At 45.8% G+C, this 18,202-nt stretch overlaps 2 protein-coding genes across 2 annotated transcripts; one reads left to right on the top strand and one right to left on the bottom strand.

Moving 5' to 3' along the window:
- Positions 1-4,368: 4,368 nt before the first annotated feature.
- On the top strand, positions 4,369-7,581 carry LOC101764760 (mannan endo-1,4-beta-mannosidase 2). Its single transcript, XM_004969876.4, has 5 exons — positions 4,369-5,047; positions 5,142-5,339; positions 5,541-5,663; positions 5,848-6,065; positions 6,717-7,581. The coding sequence occupies exons 1-5, from the start codon at positions 4,610-4,612 to the stop codon at positions 7,132-7,134; spliced, it is 1,395 nt and encodes a 464-aa protein (XP_004969933.1). The 5' UTR covers positions 4,369-4,609; the 3' UTR covers positions 7,135-7,581.
- On the bottom strand, positions 7,575-14,171 carry LOC101764358 (vesicle-fusing ATPase). The gene is made up of 21 exons (XM_004969875.3): positions 13,857-14,171; positions 13,143-13,238; positions 12,979-13,060; positions 12,845-12,895; positions 12,500-12,670; positions 12,270-12,424; positions 12,003-12,111; positions 11,446-11,545; positions 11,298-11,353; positions 10,752-10,817; positions 10,587-10,669; positions 10,269-10,402; positions 9,918-10,128; positions 9,272-9,403; positions 9,130-9,190; positions 8,954-9,013; positions 8,728-8,786; positions 8,532-8,619; positions 8,242-8,364; positions 8,021-8,086; positions 7,575-7,942 (listed from the first exon to the last, which is right to left on the bottom strand). Exons 1-21 carry the CDS (start codon positions 13,982-13,984, stop codon positions 7,799-7,801), a joined length of 2,175 nt encoding a protein of 724 aa, XP_004969932.1. The 5' UTR covers positions 13,985-14,171; the 3' UTR covers positions 7,575-7,798.
- Positions 14,172-18,202: the final 4,031 nt, after the last annotated feature.

Below are 18,202 nucleotides of genomic sequence, written 5' to 3'. Positions count from 1 at the left end.
AGGTTGTTGGCCATGGAAATCAGGTGAGAAAGTGGATCCAAATTGAAGTTGCAGTGTACGTGGTTGATAGATTGTTAGTGTGTTAATTATTAATTGCTTCTGTTTGACAAATGCTAGTACCTCACAAATATTTGTGTGTTAATTATTAATTACTTGTCTGTTTTCTATACATAGATCTTGATTAGTAATTTCATTATTCTGTTATGAGTGCTCATGGTATGTTAATTTGAATATGAAATAGAAGGGTAGCTTTGACTAGGCTAATTGGACCAGTTTCAACAACAATGTGGTGTTCTATAACCTTTGTGTTGAGCAAATAAGGGCTGAAAATAGGAGCAACGGAACTATGACTACTAGAGCATACACCAACATAGCAACAGCTTTCTATGTACACAAAGGTTTGCATCACTCTAAAATTCAGTTCAAGAATAGATGGGATCAACTTAAGAGCTTGTTCACCTTCTGGGTCTATTGTAAGTGGACTCGGCAAGACTCCTCAAGGCGATATCGTGGCAAGCGAAGCATTTTGGGATAAGCACACTAAGGTAATTGTCCTTGTTCTGTTTGTCTCTCCATCTGTCCACTATAATGTACTTCTTATTTTCCTCTTGTTTTTTTCAGAAACAACCTGAGAGGAAGAAGCTCAAGTATGGCCCTCCAAAGTGTCTAGAAGATCTTGAAGTGATGTTTGAAGGAATAATTGTTGATGGGTGATCTACTTGCATTCTGGAGAGATTCCGTGTGATAGGGATGATGATGAGGAGAACAATGAAACTGAGGATAGAGGTCAAGATGGCAGTCCTATGAGTATTGGTAGTTTGAAGAGGAAGAGCAGTAGTACCAATACTACTGTCACTAGCCCGATGAAGAAAGTGAAGAGCCCTTTGATGAAGATAATGAAAGGCACGTGGGGGACTATGCAGGCTACTGCCAATGTGGTCCAAAAGGCAATGCAGGAGGAATTTGAAACTGAATCATCAACTACTAGTGCATGACATGAGGGTATTCAATGATGCTATAATGGGACTAGTTCCCGCATCCACCACAAGGTAAATTGAAATGACACGTTCCCTTTTTATAATTTGTGAGGTTTATATTTGCTAATATTTTTTTAAATATTATTGTTTGTAGGCAAATTTTATCTTGTTGATTCAGGTTACCCTAACCAATTAGGGTACCTCGCGCCATATAGGGGACAAAGTATCATTTGCCAGAATTTCGAAATGGTTCAAGACCAAGTGGTAAAAGAGAGCATTTCAATTATTTACATTCCTCACTTCGCAATGTCATAGAGCGCTCTTTTGGTGTTTTGAAGATGAACGGGAGGATTTTATTGAACTTACCAAGTTATCCTATGGCAAAATAATCCAAAATTATCCTTGCATGCATGGCTCTTCATAATTTCATTTGAGAAAGTGCTCTTGGAGATATGGACTTTGACATGTGCGATCAAGATGAAAACTTTATGCCAATGGCATTGTCCTCTTCATCTCAACCAAGAGGGGTCTACAATCATCTAGGTGATGAAGATGGAAACATGAACACTTTTCGTGACCAACTTACCGATGCTTTGTTTGCTGTGAGGGAGTGAGTGTGATAGGGTATTTGTATGCACTTTGGATATATTAAATTTTTTTGAATTTGTATAAACTATGAACATTTCTCCTGCATTTTTTTCCTTTAAAAGAGCTCTCTCTATTTTTCGTGTACTCTGTGCGACAAAGTATAGAGTAACAGGACTCCTGGCGATCAACAGAGCAGCGCCAACAGGACCTCCTGGCGCCAACAAGAAATGGAGCAGAGGTAAAGAAAGCTTTGGCGCCGAAACACAAACGTCACGTTGGCGCTAAAAAATTACTAAAAAATTTAGTCGAGTGGATCCATTCAGCCTCTCTCTCTCCAAACAGAAAGCGGGCCTTGTGGACCTGGGAGGTCCTTCGCGGCCCGTTTGCCCCTCCACGAAAAACGAAAACGCGATGAACCCACGCGTCAGAGCCGCGAGTCACAGAATCACGCGCATGCAGTGGCAGTGTGGTATTTTTGTTTGTTTTTACACACGCTGGCTGACACGCAGTGCAGTAGGCACGGTCGCCCCAAGCCGGTGGCCGGTGGGGCAACCGGCCATCAATTCCGCCCAACTCACGGGCTGTCGGCGGAGGGACAGGCGCTAGACGCGTACTACACGTTCCGCGTGCCGCTCCTGTGATTCCGGGCAGCGCCAACTCCGGGCCCGGCCGAAACATCAGATCCCGGCGGTGGGAGCTACTAGCTTTCCCAATCGCCGCCCTGACCCGCCCGCCGCTTCCTGATCCTTTTGACGGTGGTGCCCTGCTTTTCTGATTGGAAAACGAGGGTTGAGACCTGGCTTTCTCGCGTCCAATCTTCGATTAACCCTAACCTGCAGCGGTGACAATATGACATGATCCGACCCAATACAGATTGCAAGTGCAACACACGCTTTCACAGTTTTCACTCGTGCAGTTGAGTTGATCTCAAGGAACGAACCCACGGACAGGAGGCAGATCGGGCTTCGATTCCCGGTCGCTTCGGAAAGCTAGGCGATCACAAGCTGAAAGCCCAAGCAAGCCCCCCCCCCCCCCCCCCCCCCCCCCCCCCCCGCGCGCGTCACCGAGAGAAGAATATGGGGGGAGAAAAGTCAACAGACCCCGAGGTTAAACCGTAAACCCGGCGCATGTGACCGCACATCGGTTTGGTAATAAGACTTTATTTTATACGCTGCCTGGCTGCCTGCTTCATCATCTGGTAAAAAGAAACAGTGAGATACAGTGTGCCTGCTCGGCTTCTTAAATGAGTTTGTTATCCTTTGTGCAGTGTGTCCCGCACTACGTGTCTAGTTTACTGCTCGCACCACGGCGAGCGAGATGGGCTCAGGGCTCACTGTTGCACGTGGTAATCTATACTGTTATCTTTGAGAAAACATGCACTCGAAGTTGGGGGGGTGAAAACAGTGCAGTAAATGCATTGCCCGGAATAGTAAACAGGGGATCGCCGAAATCTCCGCAAACAAACGAGGACAAGCAAACGAACTCCGTCCTTCGCTCCATGGGACCAGGGCACCAGGCACCCATTCTTCTCTTCTCTGGAAGTCATAAATGTCAAGGAACTGTCTGCATCATAGGGAGAGTAGGGTGGGCCCAGGATGCCCAAATTTGTGCTACGTTTTGCACACTGGGGTTTAAGTTCTGGGTTTTGCCGCTTTGGAGACTGAGATTTGGCATCTCGACTAGTGCCTTGTTTAGTTGCCAAAGTTTGAAGGTGCCAAATTACTGTTACAGCACTGTAGCACACTGTAGTGTTTCGTTTGTATTTATGAATTATTGTCCAAACATTGACTAAAACATTGACTAATTAGGCTCAAAAGATTCGTCTCGCAAAGTACAACAAAACTATGCAATTAGTTTTTAATTTCGTCTACATTTAGTACTCCATGCATGTACCGCAAGTTTGATGTGATGGAGAATCTTTTTTTTGCATAGTGCTAAAGTTGAGAGTTGAGGGTGAACTAAACAAGAGCTAGGCAATTTGGCTTTCAGTTTTTAATGATCCTGAAATCAATTAGGGCCGTATGCCGATTCATTTTTATTGTCATGGAGCTGGTCTGACGATGGCAGGTCGAGCAGGAGAGATCTAGGGACAAGGACCATTTTTCTGGCGCTGTGTTGGTTAAGTGGTGACTAGTACCTAAGCATGTGGGCCGGGGGGGCTCTGTGTCCTTTACCTGACTTTGGGGCGGTGTGCCTGAGATCTGAAGGAATCATGTGAACTGTGAGCCTGTGACCTCATGGCGTGCCAACTTTTCTGAGTTTCTCTAACACAAATAATTTGGCTTTTCATAGATAAATTCTACAACAATTTAGAGCTTTTCATAGATAAACTATACTTATGAATAGTGGCAATTATTTTTTTTCTAGAAGTACATATAATTTGGCTTATCTAAAACAAAGCTACGTACTACTAACACAAATTTAGGCCTTTTAAACATCCTTTTCATTAACCTTGACGCGTCAATCATGCGGGACTGGTACAACAAGGTTGGATGGAGGATAAAGAGGTTGTGCGTTGAGGATTTTATCAACGTTATGTAGCCCACATGCGGTGCTGCAGCGGTGAAGCCCTACATTATGGACAATCAATGACCCCGACAAATCATGCATTACATTCAAGTTTATTCGTATCGTATCCATAGAAAGAGGCATCCCCTCGAGCTCGAGGCCTTGGGCCCTTGGCCGACGTTTTCGGAGGGTGAAAGTACAATTTCAACTTCGCGGAGGTTCTAGGGGCAAAATCTCCTCCTGGTCTTCAGCTGCACACCGCACAGCTACCGCCGACGCCGTGCCGCCCGAGCTGAGCTACCACTTGTCGCAACCACTGGCCCCTCCTCCTACTTCACAGTCCACAGCCCCCCTCCTCTCCTCCCACTCCACTCTCCGCCCCACTCCGCCCTCTGCTCCGCCCCACTCCGCCCTCTGCTCCGCCCCACTCCGCCTTCTAGAACATCTAGGGAGCATCCCACTCCGCATGGTCGCCCCATAGCACTAGCGCCCCAATCTCCCCGTGACCACCCCCACCGACGCTCGCACCGGCGACAATGGCGGTGGGCGGCGGCCTGGCCCTGTACCACGTCCTCGGCGTGGCCACCTGCGTGGCGCTGCTCTACTTCACCTTCGGCGAGGTGGACCTCCGCCACATCTCGCTCTCGTCCCTGCCCGCCTCCGGCTTCGGCTTCGGCTCCGGCGCCGGGCCCTCCTCCTCCTCCTCCCGCGCGGCCGCCGCCGTGACGGCGCCCTTCGTGGAGCGGCGCGGCGCGCAGCTGTTCCTGGACGGCCAGCCGTTCTACCCGAACGGGTGGAACTCCTACTGGCTCATGGACCAGGCCGTGGAGCCCCGGAGCCGCGACCGCGTGTCCCGCATGTTCCGCGCCGCCGCCGAGATGGGCCTCACCGTGTGCCGCTCCTGGGCCTTCAACGACGGCGCCTACAACGCGCTCCAGGTCTCCCCCGGCCACTTCGACACGCGCGTCTTCAAGGTAAGAAATAAAAGCTCCTTAATTTCACCCGCCCGGAAATGCCGTGCTTCTTGGGGCTGGGGCTTTAATGGAAGGGAACTGCGGCGGCGTGCAGGCGCTGGACTGGGTGGTGGTGGAGGCCGGGCGGCACGGGGTGCGGCTGATCCTGAGCCTGGCGAACAACCTGGAGGCGTACGGCGGGAAGACGCAGTACGTGCGGTGGGCGTGGGAGGAGGGCGTCGGCCTCTCCGCCTCCAACGATTCCTTCTTCTACGACCCCGCCATCCGCGACTACTTCAAAGCCTACCTCAAGGTCAGCTCTCTCTCTTTCTCTCAGCTGGTTGCCTGGTTCCCAAATCCCAATCCCATCGAGCTCGCGGATTTTAGTTTACTGTAGCGGACACTGCAGCAGTGTCGGTTAACTAACCGTCAGTCACCATGGGTGAAAGTGAAATTTGGGGGTGTCGGTGGCGATCCAAATTAACCCGGGCCTGTTGACGCTTTTTGGGCGCAGACGCTGCTGACGAGGAAGAACCACTTGACAGGGGTGGAGTACAGGGACGACCCCACTATCCTCGCGTGGGAGCTGATGAACGAGCCCCGCTGCACCACGGACCCATCCGGCGACACGCTGCAGGTGAGTTTTATTTTTATCCCGCCGCCGCCGTCAATTTTTTCAATTGGTCGCGTCGGTGACCGTGATCGTTTTCATCTATCGATGCGTTCATCCACGTTCCAAATTGTGGTTATTTTACCTGCCTGTGGTGATGTGATGGTGGTCAAATTTGCATTGGTGGGATTGAATTACTCCTGTCCTGCAGCGCTGGATCGAGGAGATGGCGGCGTACGTCAAGTCCATCGACAAGAAGCATCTCCTCACCGTCGGCACCGAAGGGTTCTACGGGCCGACGAGCCCGGAGAGCAAGCGGGACGTCAACCCGGGCGTCTGGAAGGACAACAACTACGGCTCGGACTTCATCCGCAACGCCAAGATCCCGGACATCGACTTCGCTTCCATCCATCTCTACCCTGACACCTGGTAAGTGCCAGCATTTCACCGATCCAGTGAGTGAGGAAAACGATTGATCGACCATGACCGTGCGTGCGTGTTCACAGTGGCGGAGGGAGGGAGGGGCTGAGGGGGGCCTGGCACCCCCAACATGCCGGTGCCTCCACCATGCTCCCTCTTTAATTAGCTAGTTAATCATTCAATTAGCAATGTGATAATGCTAATTAGTACTTTAATTGCTTATTTTTCTTCCCTAATAATCTAGGATTAGTCTTTCTATTGTCTTTTTATTTCTTTTCTTTTTCCTATACGGTACAATTCAATAGCTAGTTAACAAATATAGTTAGTGTTTTGCTTGCTTGTTCTCTCTTCATGTTGATCTCCAACTGTATCTATATTATTTAGGACTAGTCTTTATGTTCTCCTTGTTATCTCCTTTGTTTCTATTATTACCATGATATCTATATTTTTCTGATGCTGGAGACCTAGTGCTAATTGAATTTTTCCCTTTTTCTCTGTAATATTCACCTAATTTTTTTTAGCTTTTATGTATATCGTAAAATAAACTTTTATTTAGATATTATCTATGCTATTGTCTTGTATATATTTCATCATGTATGATTGTTGTATGCTTAAGTGCCCCCCTATGCTCAAATCCTGGTTCCGCCCCTGCGTGTTCAGGCTGCAGAAGCAGCACGCCACGGTGAACGAGAAGCTCCAGTTCGTGAAGCGGTGGGTGTCCTCCCACATCGAGGACGGGGACAAGGAGCTGAACAAGCCGGTGCTCACCACCGAGTTCGGGCTGTCGCACCGCGCCCAGGGCTTCGACCCCTCCCACCGCGACGTCTTCTACAAGGCCATCTACGACATCGTCTACGCGTCGGCGTCCCGGGGAGGCGCGGGCGCCGCCGCCTTAGTGTGGCAGCTCGCCCCGGAGGGCATGGAGGAGTTCCACGACGACTACTCGGTCGTGCCCAGCGAGCACCCGTCGCTGCGCAGGCTCATCAAGAAGCAGTCGTGCAGGCTCGCCAAGCTGAGGCCCGGGGTCGGGGAAGAGGCCAAGCGGGTGCTGGCGGCGTGCGCCGCCGGCTCGTCGTAGGAAGAACGGCCGGTGCGGAGGAGGAGCCGTTTGCTTTACACGTCCTTCGAGCTTTGTTGCGCCCAGGTCGAGCTTTTTGTCGTTTGTTTTGTCCTCCGAATCGAGCGAGCGGTGAAGTGTGTCAGAGAAAGATCACCGGAAAATGAATAGAAAGCACAAAAAAAAAGGGTGTGTGTTGCCTCGTGAGGCTTTGGCGATGCTGCTGGTTAGATTCGTTTAATTGTCGCCAGCGCCGACACCTGCGGAATTGCAGATCGGCATAGATAAGCTACAGTTTTCCTTCCTGTGCAACGGGTTATGGTAGATGCCCTTGGCCTTTGATATATGTAAAGTCATCGTCGAGTGGCATCCAATGGTAATAGCCGTCCTATATATAATGTATTTCTGGACATGAGCTTTTTATATATATAGCTGTGAGCATAAGAGGACAAGCATAGAAATGGAGCACATCCAGGTCTTCTCTTTGTGTTAAAAAGAAATGGACCAATTATATATTGTCAATCTATGCAACTTTTTATACATTGGACCAGGTTAAAAAGAAGTTTGATTGGCTGGAATTCTAAAATAACCTATATTTGGAGTTGAATGGAGTATTTGCCCACACGGGTTTAATATGCATCACAAATTTACAGAGCACAACGTAAACAATATGCATGACCTGTGCTTAATAGCGGATAATATCACCCAAGATGCTAAAGAAATGGTCAATATCAATCTTTTCCTTTCCAGCATAAATTGCTTCTGCACTTCCTCCAGTCCTCCCCTGTGCCGCCATCTCAACGAGTGTATATAACTTCTTAAGTGGCATCTGCATCATCAGAAAGACACTAAGAGTTTGCCCTAATGGTTTGCTTTCCTCTGGTAAGTAATTAGGATAGAATTTTACATCATCCAATGCTTCCGCTGCTGCATCGATATCTCCTTCATTGAACACATTGAGATGCTGTAGCACCTGTGAACAAGGACCAATATGATTCAAGTCTCTGAACGATCCATTCAATAATGTTCCAAAAGCATTGCCCAACGCCCAGCTTACCAAACACAAACGTCCTGACATTATCATGCAACTAAATATCAATTAACATGTCTGTCTGAATATTTCATTACCTTTTTGGCATCCTCTTTCTTCAGTTTAGGAACATGGTAGGTCACAGAGAAGACATCACACATGCCAATGGACTCTAGAAATCCCACCTCGCTTGTCGTTCCAATCACAAGCAAATTCTTCCCCTACAAACAAAAAAGAATGAACAAAGAGAACTGTTTTCCTTACCATCAAGAATTTAATTTAATTTCTCAAATATCAATCTATGGCATTGACTCCCATATGACCACAAGTACATTTCGGGATAGCAAGAAAGAAATATGTTGATCAGAAACAAAAGGCAGCAGCGAACCTTCGGAGGAACCCTTTTGAGGAGAACCAGAAGCGTTTGTGAGATCAAGTTTGAGAAGCGGGGTCCAATAGCAACATACTCCAGTAACCTAAAAGATTGTCCAGAAACAGAACTCTGAAGTAGGGCAAGTGAAAAGAGCAAAAGGAAAGTAAAATGACCACAGTTTGTTCAATTCCTGGGCTCACGAACTTTTTACCTCTCTATGTCATCGAGAATTATGATGCTCAGTGAAGATTTGTATGCATCCTCAAAAACCTGTACAGCAACAGCAAAAAAAGGTACAAGACCTCATCATGTTCCTTAGCAAACACAATATTTAATAAAATAAATAACTACACAAACATAGAAACAAGTGGCAGCTGAGAAACAAGGTACACTTTCCCAGATAGTTAGAAAACATCATAGCATAATGGTTCTCTAACCTTGCATATCTGTGCACACTTGCTGCTTTCACTGCAACCAATCATTGTCTCAGCTGATATCTGTGAACAAGAATAACAATTCAAAGCTACACTCCCAGATAGAACAAGAAAGGAAATTAACATAATAATTAAAAAATATATGGCTTCTCAACTGCTGTGGGAACAGAGGAACTTACAACTTTTACATAAGCAAAATCACTATCGATGCCAACAGTAGCTGCCGTAGCTGATTTACCACTGAAATCCAATTGAATAGAAATGAAATGGGGTTCCAGAAGATTCAAACAAAGATAAGGCTAACATGTGGCAGAAATGCACCTTCCAGCCGGTCCTTCCAAGAGGCAAGTGACAAGAGGGCTACCTCTGCTAACTTTAACCTGCTCCACTAGGAGCATAGCTCGTTGATAAATGTGCTTATGCGGATTGCCACAGTCAACAATACCACGCAACCTACAGATTTTGCATAAAGACATCTGTGTGAGAAATTACATAAATCTTGTGCACATTTTTATGATCAAGACCAGAGTTTTCGCAAAGGAAACACATGATTGAAATCTCTCACAGATCAAACAACAAAATAATATGATTTCACTAGGAAATTTCAAACATATAATAGTTCTTTTATCTTTAAGACATTTGTATCTGCTGAATATAGTATCCAAATTATAGTTTCCTGTTTCTTTAAATGATGGATCTCCATTCATGAATGACAGCTGACAACATCTGGTCTAAGAATGTCAGCGCAAAATGCACAGCCCTATGAAAAATGGAATAGGATAGTAGCGTACTGGTGTCTCTAAGACCTTAACCATATGCGGATTAGAAATTTTTTTAAAAGTGATACACAATCAGGCATCACAAGAAATGAATCTTTATAATATTTGAAGCATGTTAATTAATCCAATAAGCCCCTAGACCATATAAATCATCAAGCGAATATTCTATTGTGATGTTTAGTACAAACCTGCATCTTTCAAGGTTATCAGTAGATGCTCCAAATGCGGGGGTAATTTCTTGAAGTCCATTCACAAAATCATCCATAGTGACCTTAATGCTTTCCTCATCCAAAGGCTTGGTAAGGTCATCCATACTAATTTGACGGTTCAAAGCATATGAAACTGCACTTTTAACAACACCTTCCAATTCTGCTCCACTGTAGTTCTTAGTTCGTGCAGCTTCATTCAGGCAAGAAGATGTTATTTTAAGTGCTTTGCATGATAATTATGTTGCAGAGTTCACACAGTCTTATTATCAATAAATATGAGGCAGCAGAAATTATCAGCTTTTGCTTGTAGCAGAGGAACATCAGACATACCAAGCTCTTGCAGATTAACATCTGGCGAAAGGAAAGAGCTCTCTTTCATCCTATTCGTGTGTATTTGAAGAATTTGGAAGCGCCCATTTTCATCAGGTAGGTTTATCTCAATGTGTACTTCCAATCTTCCAGGCCTGAGTGCCAAATATCATAAATCATTAGGCAGAGTTTGACATTAAATCCTTGCAAGCCTCTCAATAGCGAAGATGTCTAGTGTCATTATTATTGAATGCATATGCCAAAGATTGAGCAGATTATGTCTAGTGTCATTATTATTAGTGTCATATATATATAACCAGTAACAGTGTAAGAATTCACCTCAACAAAGCTTCATCAAGCAAATCTTTCCTATTCGTCATTCCAATAAGCAGAACATTGTTTAGTGCTTCAACACCATCTATCTAAATAGTATACAGCTTGGTTACATATCATTAAATACACACATGAAAAAACTGTCCATAACTCAAATTTTAGGAAAAATACCTTTGTTAGTAGCTGGTTTACAATGCTGTCATGTACACCTGTACCATCTCTGGTGGAACCTCTTGACTGCACAATCGGATTTTCACGAAGTTACGATAATTTCGTTGTAATTTATAAGGAAATATAAACAAGCAGGTTTCTGCGAAAAATGTAATGCAAAACAAATCATAGAAAAATAAAAGCTGGTATTAGCTAAGAAGAATCATGAGAAAAAACGATATCCTGGTTCTCAGCTAATGCAATGTATTTGAGAAACGATAGATTGTATTCACAAATAATATACATCTGATGCTCAATAATTATTTCTCATATGATGGGCAGAACATAGAATTTTGGAGATATGTTCACATTTTAAAAAGCAAAAAACAGATGTGCAAAAAATGTCAGGAACAATCTAAAGCTACCTGCTACCAAAATGATGTGATTGAAAAATTCAACACTGAGCTATCTACAGGAAAGATACAGCTCATCCTCAACTCTGCTCGGAGAGCTTGAAATAAGTGGAAAATATATAAGGATGTGAAGCAAATGGTACAGGTTATTTACCTTGCAGATAGCATCAATTTCATCAAAGATGATGACATGAAGGTCACTCTCATCACCTAAATTGAGCCACAGAATTTGAGACAAATAAATAAAAAGAAATGAAAGTAAATAAGAAAAGCAAAGACATTTTTTTCTTGAGACACCATACCACGTGTTCTCTGTTCATTCTCAGCATCTGCAAATAGATCTCTCACGTTCTTCTCTGTTTCACCAACAAATTTGCTCAAGACTTCAGGTCCATTTACAATCTGGGATCCAAACACTGAAGTTAAGCATGTAGCTGGACCATAGCTGAGATCTGACAATAGTCATTACTTTGCAACCTTGAAAAAAGCACACTTTTATCCCGGTTCACACAATTCTGACTGGATATAAAGTTGACAACTTCATAGGGAAATGGAAGGTTACAAAACTAATTAAATAGTTGAGAACTTCATGAAAACTAGTAAAATTGGTCATGTAGAAGTACATGACAACACGTTACATGTAATAAAGTCAACTATTGGGCATCATTGCTTGTGATAACACAAGGCCTATGTGACAGTACTTTAAACACTATTGATACCTTCTACATTCTGGAAGAATAAATCATAACATTGTCCACTGTGTTTATATGAGTACAACTGTATAATCATATATAAAAGTAAAGAGCTCAATCAGGCCTGGAGAAAATTTGTAAGATATATTCAGTCAAGAAATTCATGCCTTGGGATCCTTCCCGTTTAGCAATTTCCCGATTTGTCGGGCCATAAGTGTCTTCCCGGTACCAGGGGGTCCATATAGAAGTATACCCTTGACATGATTTATACCTAACCTGTAGCGGGCAATTAGTTATTAACCACTATTTTGTATGTTACCAATTGCAGAGAGAGTGCCAATATCCTAGCTCTTTCTAAATAATTTATTTTTCCTCGAACGATGCATGAGACCTGCGTGTCATTTCATTAAGAAGAACTCTTTCTAGATAATTACCTACTAACAACGTGAGGTGGAAACACTCGAGAAGCAAATGCCCTGCGAAAGATGTCTGTAAACTCAGCACTTAATCCACCTATACCCAACTTCTCCAGGTTAAACTCTTTATGCTTGAAAAGCTTGCTGCTAGCAGCTTCCTTTTGGTTGATCACCTGCATGTATAAGACAAGGTATTACAATGTCTTCTATGCACCTAACTTGCAGGTAACAAAAGAACTGGAAGGAACCTTAATTCCCGAATTAGGGGCTGCCTCAAATATGATGTATGTGTCACTTGACAGGAACCCTCTGTCCAATGGTGTGGAACTCTCTTGGCCTTCTAGCAACGCTTGATTTACAATGAATATATAGTTTGTCCCACAGAATTCAAATGTTACTTTTTGCCCAGTTGTCATGACCTACAAAGAGCAAAATTTGGTTGGGGACACAACTAAAAGCAATCCATAATCTAATTATCGACATGCAACACGTTGTCAGTGACAGATAGAAGGAAAGTTTCCTGATATAATCATCAAAGAAACAAGCCCTATTCAAAAGAGAACACTGGTAACCATGGCAGACAGATGTCCTACCTGGTCAAGAAATCTTTTCCGCAGTTGTCCGGCAAGCAAAACAGCATCCAACTACAAATCAAGTTCATGCACATAACATCCTCAATTGAATGCTAACAAATTACTATCGTGATGATCTTGAAGAGCAGGCAAACCTGCTCTTGGTTGGCTTTTGCCTTGACATATGATAGCTCTAGTGTAAGCAAAGCCAGCTTGAAATCTTCAGGAGGAACAAAGCTGAGCACAAAATTAACAAAATAAATGACTACAGAAATAACTGTGAGAAGCATAACTTGCGGCGGCATGTTAAAATTTAAACCTGCTGACTGCAACAGAATCACCAGAAGAAACCTTTGCCTGCCGACGCTGGATGCCATTCAAAGCAATGCGACCACTTGCAACGGTATCATGAGCTGTGTGTCTTGTTAAGGAGCACACACTTAAAAGAGAAACAAAAATCACTTCCAAAAGTAAACTTAACAAGAACTTTAAATGCATAACTTAAATGACATCATAAGTTATTCACAAATAGTTGGTTCATAAGTTCTTCGCCTACAAAGTTGCTCAAATCTAGTAATTCAATAGCTGAACTGAGCAACACTTGCAGCCAAATTTTATCAAAGCTAAACTCAAAACTAATTACAAAACGCACACTTGCGCATCCAACACGAATTACTAAGGTAACTGCTTGTCACTGCTGTCATTCTACAAACAACACACAATCTAACTACGCTGTCCCAATGTGAGAGATGAGGATGTCATTGAGATGAATACCAGTTGTCCAGTTGACAGATTAAGTAATTCAATCAGAGGTCACACATTGTTTCCTAGAGCAACGAAAAATAAATGACATCCCAGCACTAAACAAACTCTTCGCCAGGTAGATTGTATTCGTTAGAAGAAAAAAAGAGGGATCACAGGTAGATTGTATTCGTTAGAAAAGAAAAATAAATAAATAAAAGAGGGATCACTGGACGGAGGCTCCAAACAACCACAACCGGAACAAATAGACTAATTGGCGGAGCAAGGATATCGTAGGGTGAGGACGAGGGCGTCGCCGACGAGGGCGATGGAGTTGGGGAAGCGGCGGAGGTCGGCGGCGGAGACGAAGGCGCAGTTTGTGAGGGCGAGTTCCTGGGTGGGCGTGTTCACCACCTCCATTGCGGCTGGCCCGCACGCGGGCCGGCAGGGAGACGGAGCGACGACCGGCTAGCGAGAGGTCTCTAGGCAAAGGTTTCTTCTGGCAATGGCGTCGGTCGCAGGAGGAGGTGGAATCCTGGTGGTGACACAGGACTAGAGGAGGCCAAGAAGGCAGGAGGATCTTACAATTTGCAAATAGAGGCTGGCAGCTTCGATCCGAAGCAGCAAGGGGGGAACTTCGATCCTAAGGAAGAAAAGCGTCGTGCAGTTTCTCGTCTCGGGCTCGCGATCATCTGAAGGCCCATTTGTCGGCGGGCCAGATGTACCGCCGCCACCCCCAAAGTTTTTCCCTCGGAGAGGGATGGGCCTCAATGGGCCCCGGCAGGTTGGTGTGATTCGAGGTGAGCCTGTTTGGATGATCTACTACCATCCATTAGGGTCTTGCTTGGGCCTCTCCTCTGTGAACATATTATAAGCCCGTGTGTCGAACAGCTGTTGCGCGTCCCAGCCTGCATCCATTTCCAGGCCCCAGCCTTGCAGATTGACAGGCGAAGTGATGACCTATCTCCTCCACCAGTCACCTGATTCATGCCATGTTAAAATAGTTTCTGTAGTCATGTTATAAATGCCGATTGTATAAAAAAGTTGTTAAAGTGGTAAACGTTTCTTAATATTAAGCTAAAAACAAGGAACCGTGGAACGAATGAAGATACGCCAGCCACGCACGAAAAGTCTTGCGTGGTGTTGCTCCGATCCCTCGCCGTCATTTCTGGAAAACCCAGCCAGCGAATCCAGCTGCGAGCCTGGGGACGAACTAGAACATCATTCCGGCCGTCAATTGTCGGGAGAAAATCTACAGACCGCGAGGTCGGCCGCCCCGCGTCGGAAGGAGATCATCTGTACTGTAGCTGGTGTGTCTGCGATTAAGTTACCGACGTGTGAATTCGGATCCACACGTTAGTGACGCAACTGCAGAGGAACCAACCGTAGAGGATCCGTCTCCCCCGACGTCAGGGGTGTCGGCCATTGCTGCCGGCCGCCGCGCACCCCCTCTCTTGCACGCCTGGGCCAAATTTTTTTTTTCTTGTTTTCTACATGGCCTTCGTCACCCGCTCACTACCGTCCCCAATCGAGGAAACGCACTAGCCAAAGCAAAGCTTGGCAGGCAAGAGGCGCCAGTAGCAGCATAATTGGAACCGCCACTCACGCTCGGACCGCAAGATCGGTCGATTCGATTCTGCCTGCTGCCCGCCCGTCCCCTTTTTACTGGTGCCTCGTGCGGTAGATGTTCAACCTGTCGTGCTGCAACTCGTAAGCACACTACGACGACACCAGAATCTCGTGCATTTCCTTTCCTTTTTCTCCATCTAGAAGGTATAGATCAGCATATGCTCGTATAGATCTCTTCTCATTTTTCTCTCACACTTTATGATCATCGGGTGCTATTTGAGTAGTACTGTACGTGCGTGGATGGGAGACACTGCAGGAGTAACAAGAACAGTAGTGGGGGTAGCATTCGTGGTATGATGCCAAATTGGGCAGCAGATTCCTCCTAGAAGCTGAATGCCCCATGCTGCATGCATTGTATGTCCATCGTTGTCCACCGCTGGTATCTCCGTGTAGAGATGCGCCTAGTCAAAGCCCGCACTTTCACTAACACCACGGAATCTAATGATTGAGCTCGTGACTTGCACTGTGCTCCTGCGAAAAGGGCTAAGACTTTTCATGCGCGCTAACCCTCCTACCACCGTTAGTTTATTGACATCACTAATGTCAACTTAAGAAGTACTGACGACGAGAGAGAGACCGGTCGGGCGGGACGCCCGGCTTTGGTAGATTCTCCAAAAGGCAGCACTGCTGCTTGATCAAAAAGCCTTGCTTGTAGCGCGGTGCCAATGGCATGATCAAATGGTGGTCCGAGTTGCGACTTGCAAGTGTGTTGGTCCTCGTATTATTGCCTCCTCAATAGGGGTTTCCATGTAATGCTTTTCCAGTTTTCCTAACACACCTCCTGTTGCTCAGGTGACTAGTCTAAAAGTCGACACTGAATTGAACACTTGAGACAGATACAAGAGGTTAAGGTTCAAGGTCTTGGGCTGGATGGTGAGGTGCTGAGGGCTCAATTAATCGTCTGAGGGAGTGGCGGACCACCACCGGTGGGAGCTATCAACGGCGAGAGGCGCGCGGGAGAGGATGCCGGCAGGGGGCTGGAGCCCTCCTACCCCATAGATCCTATGGAGCCCTCAAAGTTTTTCCTAAAATTTTTAGACATGGATGAAGCGGAACTGCGGAAGTGGAAGAAAATGAGGAGAAGAAAAGCCCCCTATGTTCAAGAGCAAGAGCTGGATCCGTCCCTGGGCGCCGAGTCTGGAGATGGTAGGAAGTGTACATACAGGGCAGAGCCAATCAATGGGAGCAGAAAACATGGCGTGGACGACTGAGCTATATATGGTAAATCCCTTTCGTAAACAGGCTTTATTAGGCCAAACATTCCCTGAGACGACGATTCTGCTGCTGGTACCAGTACTAGTACACGCCCCCATTGAAACGACTCATCATTTTGGTTTTGGCAGGGTGTTGGCGACTTTGAGCCACCGGCCTCCTTTTCCGGTCGTCCAACGCAACGCACTGCCCAGGACCACTTGCACGGTGGGCCGGCGCTGCTTGCCTGTTGCGGCACAGGTCCGCAACATGGCCAGCCACCGCGCGCGACACCGGGGGCCAATCAGATACGGCTGGCCCCACAAACGGACGGCCGTGGCCAATCGGTGCAGCCGCGCTTCGCGTTCGATCCCCCATTTGTCCCGTGTGCGCAGCCACTCCGATCCAGCCTCCACTTCAGTTGCAAGAAATCACCTGCTTTTGTCGAGCGGGACACTCCCTGGGTCCGGGTCGCCCGTCTATCGGATAGCCGGTTTCTGCACGGCCATTTGCTCCGCATTATATTCGTGCCTATGTGCGGCATGAAATGGAGGCCTCCCAATGCGTCGGGTCCATATGCTACTGATGAGAGAGGAGTGACGACACCATGTGTGCTGCCTGCTTTTGACTGGTTTTCAATTCGGATGGAACTCGCTACCAGCTAGCTGCTGGTGAAAAGGGCAGCAGCAACGGGCGGGGTGTCACGAAACGAAAGAAAGCGCAGGTCTTGCCGTAATGCACATGTACCATCAGCCGTGTAGCTCCGATCCTAGCTGGAGATCCGTCCATCGATCGATGATGGGCATGTGCGTGTCAACGTCGGTTGCTGCATTGCTGTCGTCAGATGAAAAACATATATACAAGACTAAAGGGGTGTTTAAATACCCCGTGCTAAACTTTAGCACCTGTCACATCGGATATTTGATACTAATTAGGAGTATTAAACATAATTTAATTACAAAACTAATTGCACAGAAGGAGTCTAATTCGCGAGACAAATCTATTAAGCCTAATTAGTCCATGATTTAACTATGTGGTGCTACAGTAACCATTTGCTAATGATGAATTAATTAGCCTTAATAGATTCGTCTCACGAATTAGACTCCATATGTGCAATTAGTTTTGTAATTAAACTATATTTAGTCCTCCTAATTAGTATCCGAACATCTGATGTAACATGTGCTAAAGTTTAGCACAGGTATCAAACACCCCCTAATCATGTCCTGAATGATTAGCTAGTAGTGACAGAATATGCCAATTTGAGCGGTTTAGGGATCGGTATGATGATGCATCTGTGGGCGCCAAAGTGTGCATCCGGTTAAGGTCTAAAGGCGCGCTAGTCCTCGATCTGGTCGATCAAGACAAGCAATGTGTATACGTGCCAGAATTGTCAGCAGGCCAGGATCGATCGAGATGGATATATACAAACTAGGCATGAGTTGGACCTAAGCACAAAACGTTAACTCTGGCGAGCAACTCCACGGAGAATATAACAACTTCAAATATGCTGGTCTCTGTTGAAAACTCAAGGTATACACAGCATGATGTGATTAAAAAAAGATTGCATATACTTGCATGCACGGCCGAAACTACCTTATGCCACTGGGGTCGTGCGGACCCGATGAAATTTGCCAAATCCAATTAGAAAATACTGCTCATCCATGTGGCCGAACCCATGTTTAATGGAGCCGACCTAGGCGGTTTTGTTGTCTGGTTTCACCCATGGTTGTACAACCAATGAGCATATTGATTTGTGTGTTTAAACATATAGCTCAAGTTGACGCATGTCAAACACAAATGGAGGTGTAGGTAATGGAG

This window comes from Setaria italica, chromosome V (assembly GCF_000263155.2).
Source record: "Setaria italica strain Yugu1 chromosome V, Setaria_italica_v2.0, whole genome shotgun sequence".
NCBI classification, from domain to species: domain Eukaryota; kingdom Viridiplantae; phylum Streptophyta; class Magnoliopsida; order Poales; family Poaceae; genus Setaria; species Setaria italica.
This window is presented reverse-complemented; position numbering and strand designations above follow the sequence as displayed.

What these genes read in the sequence shown, in the direction of transcription:
- LOC101764760 (XM_004969876.4), top strand. Translation starts at nt 4,610, where the DNA reads ATGGCGGTGGGCGGCGGCCTGGCCCTGTACCACGTCCTCGGCGTGGCC. An exon ending in TCGACACGCGCGTCTTCAAG is followed by an intron (nt 5,048 to 5,141) that starts GTAAGAAATAAA and finishes GGCGGCGTGCAG; the next exon opens with GCGCTGGACTGGGTGGTGGT. An exon ending in CATCTCTACCCTGACACCTG is followed by an intron (nt 6,066 to 6,716) that starts GTAAGTGCCAGC and finishes CTGCGTGTTCAG; the next exon opens with GCTGCAGAAGCAGCACGCCA.
- LOC101764358 (XM_004969875.3), bottom strand. Translation starts at nt 13,984, where the DNA reads ATGGAGGTGGTGAACACGCCCACCCAGGAACTCGCCCTCACAAACTGC. An exon ending in CAAAAGCCAACCAAGAGCAG is followed by an intron (nt 12,896 to 12,978) that starts GTTTGCCTGCTC and finishes CTTGATTTGTAG; the next exon opens with TTGGATGCTGTTTTGCTTGC. An exon ending in CAGCGGAAGCATTGGATGAT is followed by an intron (nt 7,943 to 8,020) that starts GTAAAATTCTAT and finishes CTGATGATGCAG; the next exon opens with ATGCCACTTAAGAAGTTATA.